Raw genomic sequence first — 7,346 nt, forward strand, 5'->3', positions numbered from 1 at the left:
TGGTGTACGCAGGGATCACTACTGGGACGTTTGTTGATAAATATATACATGGCTTGGATGAAAATGTAGGTGGTCTGATTAATAAGTTTGTAAATGACACAAAAAAAGTCATAGATAGTGAAGAAGGGTGCCTAAGGATACAGCGGAATATAGGTCAGCTGTAAACTTGGGTGGAGTGGTGCCAGATGAAATTTAGTACAGACAAGTGTGAAGTACTGGACTTTGGGAAGTCAAATTCTGGTAGGACATATAGAGCAAATGGCAGGGACCTTCACACCATTGATGTACAGAGGAACCTTGGGTTGCGGGCCCGTAGATCCATGAAAGTGGCGACGTGGGTGGATAGGGCAGTGAAGAATGCATTTGGTACGCTTGCCTTCATTGGCTGAGGTGTTGAGTATAAGAGTTAGGACATCATGTTGCAGCCATACAAAACATTGGTTAGACTGACCTGCAGTATTGTGCACAGTTCCGGCCCCCACACTACAGGAATGGATGTAGTAGCAATGGAGAGAGTGCAGAAGAGGTTCACCAGGATGTTGCCTGGAATGCAGGGCTGTAGTTACAAGGAAGTTTGGAAAAGCTGGGTTTCTTCTCACTGAAATGTAGGAAGCTGAGGGGTTTGTAGAAGTATGAAGGGCATAGATAAGATGAATAGTCAGTCTCTTTCCCCAGGGCACTAGAGGACACAGGTTTAAGGTGAGAAAGGAGAAATTTATAGATTTGAGGCATAGGTTTTTCACACTGAGGGTGGTGGTTGTCTGGAACGAGCTGCCAGAGGAGGTGGTAGGGGCAGATACTATATCAATGTTTAAAAGGCATTTGGACAGGTAGTTGGATAGGAAGGGCGTAAAGGGATCCAAGCAAATGGGATTGACGTAGAAAGGCATCACAATCTGCTGTACGATTCTGTGATTCTATAAGGATGCAATGCCTGGGGATTAATTTCTCCAACCCTATATTTTCACTATTGCCAAATTTTTTCAGCTCCTCATCGACTCAACCTGCAGTCCCCCACTTTTTCCAGGTTTACTCCTGTTTTCCCTGTCTTCGCTGCCATTTCCTCATTCCCCAAGTGTAACTTTTCCTGCCATTCTCTATGGGCCAAGGAAGCAGGTCTGGCCCTCAGAATTGGTTCAAGTGAATAAATCGCTGAGGGTCTCACCAAATGTGCTCATTGACATTACTGAAGAACTGACTACTCCAAACTAACTAAAGTTTAGTATAGTAGTGTCCATAGGTTATTTTGTCTTGCCGCTCGCTAAAATAACAAAACATCCTCTGTTGTACCAATCACTGCTCTTAGTTTTAACAACTTATCAAAGGTTATGCTACATGGTGCATACAATTCTTCAAGGTACACTTGCTTTCTTGCATGTTAAGCAGTTTAGCCTTTAAAAAAATAACAAACCCACATAAAATGTATCAGCAGTTAACTTTTTAAATAAGCAGATCTATATAATTAACTAATTATTAACAGACACATATATGTAATTCTAAAAACAAACTGCTGGAGGAACTTGGGGTCAAACAGCATCTGTGGAGGCAAAGAGATGGTCATAGAAGCCCAGGTAGTTAGGTGTGTGGATGATGGACAGATGGAACCAGGCGGGCTAACAAATCTCGGTAAAGGGGGATAGTGGGTGTGTGAATGGAGAAGGTGAACAAAAGGAGAGAGAACCTGGGTAGACTGTAAGGAGTGCGCAAGGAACACGGGGGTTGTGGGTTACCTGAAACTAGAAAAGTCAGTATTCATAGCGTTGGCTTGTAGACTACCCGAGTAGAACATGTTGTTCTAGTTTGCATTTGGCCTCTCTGTGGCAGTGGAGAAGGGAATGGGCAGGGGATTTGAAATGACGCAGCTGAAAGCTCGAGATGACTCCACAGATGCAGCTGAGTTCTTCCAGCAGTTTGTTTATGCTCCAAATTCCAGCATCTGCAGTCTCTTGTGCCTCTATGCATACATGTATAGTTAACTGACCAAACAAAACAATCTGACTTTACAGATTTCTTTAGTCTATTTGCCTCTGCCCAATAAGCTAAACTTAACACTTCGATAACATCCATTCTATGTATTTTTAATTCCCATGAATCACGGAAAAGTAAGCTTTATGCTCACAATCTGTACCACAATTGTTCTGTTAACTTTTGATAAACATAAATACACTGTCTAAAATATTTTTGAAATATCAACTGTAACACTAAATGTATTGCTGCAATAGTTGCACTGATACATTGTTTTAGTACAATATTAAATTCCCCGATCATCATGGTGGGATTTCAACTCTTTCCTGGAGTTCTGGATCACTGATCTCTTGAACATAGTTACAAGGGTCCAGTCATTTAAAACTGAGCTGCATAGAAATATCTTCTTTCAGATGGCGGTGAGGCTCCCAGAATTCTCTACCAAAGATGGTCGTAGAGTCTGGATCATTAGAAGTATTTAGAGTGGAGGTAGATCATTTTTTGGAAGATTTGCCAGTTGAGGTTTCTGTGGAGCTGAGGTCTGGGACAGCTTGGCGATGATCACATTGAATGGTGGGGCAGGCTTGAGAGGCCACGTGGCCTGTTTTCTAGCGCTTGTGTGATCTAACATAACTTAGCTATTGTGTCCCTGTTTTGAAAAGGTAAACTGTTCAAAGTGGGTCCAGTTTGCTCCAGAGTTGCCGATTGCACCCAAAGTGGAAAGCCTACCCCATTATGTTTAAATACAGGAAAATAGCAGCAAATCACCCAGGTGTCATGTGTGTCAGGAATAAGTTAATGTTAAAGAAACACCCGTAGCATTGGTAAACATTGCCTGAAAGTAGAATTAGCTTCAAAGAATGTTTTGCTGTTTTCAAGTCTCCTCGAACCAGATGTCATTCCCGTAATGACTGGTTGATCATTAGATGGATGCCACGAATGGTGGGGGTGGGAACAAGTTGTATACAACTGGGAGTTGGTGGGGTGAGGAGGCTACAGACTCAGTCAATCTCACAACAAGCAGGCCATTTGGCCCACTGGGTCCCTGCCGGTTCCTAAGGGTGCAATCCCATTAGTCCCATTCCCCCACTCCTTGTTTCCCTGCAGCTCATTTTCCCCCCACACATGTCCAATATCCCCTTTGATGACACCACAAAGGGCATTGTTAGTCAGCCAGTGGATGGGAAAGGGAATGTTACTCCGTGAGTAGATGTTCAGTGGAAGGGGGAAGGATGATGTTCCCTGAGGAATCCATACTTCCTAAAGCCCATAGCGAACCTGACAGGATCTGCTGACGTTTGCAGTCAGTGGATGGAACAAAGGCAGGAAGAACCTGGGTGAGCAGAACATAAAACACGAGTCTGTTTGATGCAAACAGAAAAGCTACACATTGGAAGGGAGGCCATCTTCCTGCTGCTTAGAGCCCCAGTTTAGCACTGCATAGACCAGAAAATCCCAGGTGTGGTCAGGGCTCTGTAATGCTAAGTAACATCAGCCAGGACAGCAGCTCTGTGAGACTTTCAGGAATAGATTAATTCTACTCCCAATCCCAGGTTGTAATTGGGACCTTGATTCTAACTCTGTGTGGTATCATGTGCTCCTTTCAATCAGGAATGCATTTGTTTAACTTCCAGTCTGTAATCCTCACCAACCTTGTGAAACTTTTGATCACTACCTGACTACATCCATTTACTGAACAGGTACTATCTTCCCTCTGCACACCTCCCATCACCCCATCTCATCCCCTCCCTACAAACTGATTGGTCAGTCCCTCCACCTGCCCGTGCGGACCCTAGCCCTTTGTTTATTGGTGGACGTATTGTGCAACTGGGATCAGCTGAGTACATTACCTGGCAACCTCACTGAGATGTTGTTTCTTTCTCCTTAACAGCTTTTCAAAGATCATGCACAAAACGGTGAAGGAACTAGCTCCAAAGTGTGACGTGACGTTCCTGTTATCAGAAGACGGCAGTGGAAAGGGAGCTGCCCTGATAACAGCGGTGGCATGCAGACTTCGTGAATCTGGGCAGTAGGACCCCTTAAGGACAGGACAGCCTCCTGTGGCAGGGGCAGTATCACATATCCCTTGCACCTCTCTTACTAAAACAGCTATTGCTTGATCATCAGAGTTGAGGTATTTTACAAGTGTGATGTGCTGAGTTTGGCATAGATAAACATCCAAAAAAATTGAAATACCCTAAAGAGTAGCAACAACACACTTGTTAATTCAAGGCTGCTGGATTTGCAAAAGTCCCAATTTAAAATAATCACTGTGTTCAGTATCAACTTCAATTTCAATGTCACCCTAGCATTTAAAGTGTCTGTTCATTGATTTTCCTAAGGCTATTGAAGGATTAAAACTGGAACCTAGTTCCACGTAACCTCCTTTGTTATAGCCATATGACATTCTAAACAACAAAGGATTTCTGCTTTACTGTTGTCTACTATGTAATTTTGTGTAGTGCTGTGGCGAGTCTTCACAAAGGTATATCTATATATTTGGTAACTTAAAATTCACCCAAGAAATGAAATCAGTTATTGCAATCTGAAATGTATTTTCAGGAAATTTAGCTGGGTGTTGTGTTACACATTGTTTTCATCTTGTCTGGGAATATGTCGAGATTAATGAAGATGCATGCCTTATGATGTAGCAGAACCTTAATTTTATACACTCCGTTTTAGGCACTCTGTTTTAAAGTGAAATCATGAATACATTAAAGTTGATCTGTTGTGCATCACTGAAAAGCCTGACTTCTTTTGGAGAATATTATGGGACACTGTTCCAAGTCTGGTCACAAAACACTGGAACAGTACTGCACAGTGATAGTCCCTTTGACCCACCTTGTCTGCACCAACCATGATCCCATCTGCCTGCACATGGTCTCTATCCCTCCATTCCCTGCCTGTTCATGTGTCTAAATGACTTTCAGGTATTGCTATCATATTGGCTTCTACCACTTCCCCTAGAAACACGTTCCAGGCACCTGCCATTCTCTGTGTCGGAAAAAAAACTTGCTTCCTCTCGCACCTTAAACCAATGCCCTCTAATATTTCACATTTCCTGGAAAAAAGACTCTGACCATCTACCCTATCTATACTACTCATAATTTCATATACTTCTATCAGGTCTCCCCTCAGTCTCTGACCCTCCAGCAAAAACAATCCAAGTTGTCCAGCCTCTCCTTACAGCTGAGACTCTCCAATCCAGGCAACATCCTGGTGATCCTCTTCTGCACCCTCCCAAAGCCTCCACATCCTCCTTGTAGCACACAATACTCCCAATGTGGCCTAACTAAAGTTTTATACAGCAGCAACATGACTTCCCGACTTTTGTTTGCCTTCATTGGTGCTCTAACCACACCTGCTTTACCAACCACTTGTGTTGAATCCTTCAGGGGGCTATGTTCTTACATCCCAAAATTCCTCCGTACATCAAAGCTCCTAAGGATCCTGCCATTTGCGGCATACTTTCCTCTTGCATTTAACTCCCAAAGTGCAACACCTCACACTTGTCTGGATTAAACTCAATCTGCCATTTCTCCACCCAACTTGCCAACTGATCTGTGTCCTTTGACAACCTTCCTCACTGTCCACAGCTCCACCAATTTATGTCATCTGCAAATTTACTAATCAGTCTATCTACACTTTTGTCCAAATCATTCATATATATCACAAAGAACAGAGGTCCCAGCACTGATCCCTGTGGAATGCCACTGGTCACAGACCTCCAGCTAGAGAAACACCTCTCCACCACTACCCTCTGTTAAAGGATGCTGTAGATAAGGATGTGTGGGATCGAACCAAGTGTATGAGGATCACAGAAGAGTAACTGGGCTCAAAAGGGGAATTTCTCAGTAGCCTGGGAAATTAGAGTTTATTCAATAGACGAAACACACAAGATCTTCTATTTATTAAGTGAAGACATGAAGAAATGAAAGTGTGTTGACCCTCAAACCTGCTCTTTACGTAGCTCCATGGAAAGCATAACTGAAACAATTAATTAAAATGACAGGAACATGGACAAGAAAATAAACCCAGCATTGCACAGATGATTCAGGAATCTCTGAGGAGCTGCCTGTCTTTCTTGCTGATCTTTGGGCCAATATCCACTTCACGGTCTTCTCTGATACGACTCTGCAATCACACTCATGGAATTCTCTTCACTAAGGTTTTAATTATAAAGAAGGTAGATTTGATTATCAGCATTTATTCTTCCAGCTTGGTCTACAATTGACAATTGTAGTTCTGAGAAATCGGGCTGTCAAGAATGATGTGAAATGGAGCTGGGGCATAGATGGGCAATGGGGAGTTGGAGGAATTGGGGCAGAATAGTGTAGGGAACTGTGAGACTGCTCAAGGAATGCTTGGGAGGGGAAGTTATAGGAGGGATGGGGACTGGGTTGGTTATTAAGGATCCAGGACTCAGACAAAGAAAGGGGCTGAGAGGGGACAGTGGGTTTCTGAAAGTGGACTGTCGAGAGAGAGATTGGGGATTTGGGAAGAGGATTGCTGGGTTGCAAGACTTAGTGAGAAAAGGTTACAGGAAAATGGAATCCAGGGCAAGAGGGTTATTGGAGATTAGGGCCTTGGGGAAAGAGGATTAATGGGTATTATCAGTTGTATTACTTTGCACTGTTCACTTTCTTTATATCATCAACAAACTTGATTATGTTACACTGTATATTTTCATATACAGTGCTGAATACCGATCCCTCTTACAATAATTTACCAGCCTGAAAACAATCCATTTATTCCTATCATCTGTTTTCTGTCCTTTAACCAGTCTTCATTCCTTCCTAATACGATATTCCAAGTTTGTGAGCCTTTATTTTATGTAACAACCCTTTCATTTAGTTCTTTTTCAAATAGTTTTTGAAAATCCAGATACACTCTGTCCTAGTGGGCCCCCATTATCAACCCTGCTAGTTGCATCCTCAAAAAAGCATCTATTAGATTTGTCTCAATTTTCCCCTTATTAAACCATTTTGGCTCTATGTAATTATATTACAATTTTCTAAGTGTCCTTAATGTATTTCAAGCACCTTGCCAACAACAGATATAAGTTTCATTGGTATGGTTTCTTATTCTTGCACCCTTCTGAAAGAGTGATGTCACTGTTACTATCTGCTGGGTCTGTTCCAGCATTACATGACTGTCGGATTATCCTTGTGGCTACCCCTTTTACAACCTGGGGATATATTCTATCATGTTTCGGGGATTTGTCTGGTTTTAAGTTTCCTTAATTTCTCCAAAGTTTTCCCTTTAGTAGTATTACTTACATTAAGTTCCACACTGTCATTGATTCCCCTCTAATTTCCTTGGGGCAAAGGAAGCTGAGGGGTGACCTGATAGCAGTACATAAAATTATTGGAGGCACAGAC

The 7,346-nt window shown here is 42.5% G+C and overlaps 1 protein-coding gene across 1 annotated transcript in view; it reads left to right on the top strand.

Moving 5' to 3' along the window:
* hk1 (hexokinase 1) overlaps window positions 1-4,700 on the top strand; it is a 79,509-nt gene extending 74,809 nt beyond the window's left edge. Inside the window, exon 18 of the mRNA XM_052027599.1 lies at window positions 3,857-4,700. Within this exon, the coding sequence (XP_051883559.1) occupies window positions 3,857-3,998 (142 nt within the window). The 3' untranslated portion in view covers window positions 3,999-4,700. The remainder of the gene's footprint in view (window positions 1-3,856) is intronic.
* The last annotated feature ends 2,646 nt before the right edge of the window (window positions 4,701-7,346 follow it).

Source organism: Pristis pectinata, chromosome 12 (genome assembly GCF_009764475.1).
Source record: "Pristis pectinata isolate sPriPec2 chromosome 12, sPriPec2.1.pri, whole genome shotgun sequence".
In the NCBI taxonomy this organism is placed as follows: domain Eukaryota; kingdom Metazoa; phylum Chordata; class Chondrichthyes; order Rhinopristiformes; family Pristidae; genus Pristis; species Pristis pectinata.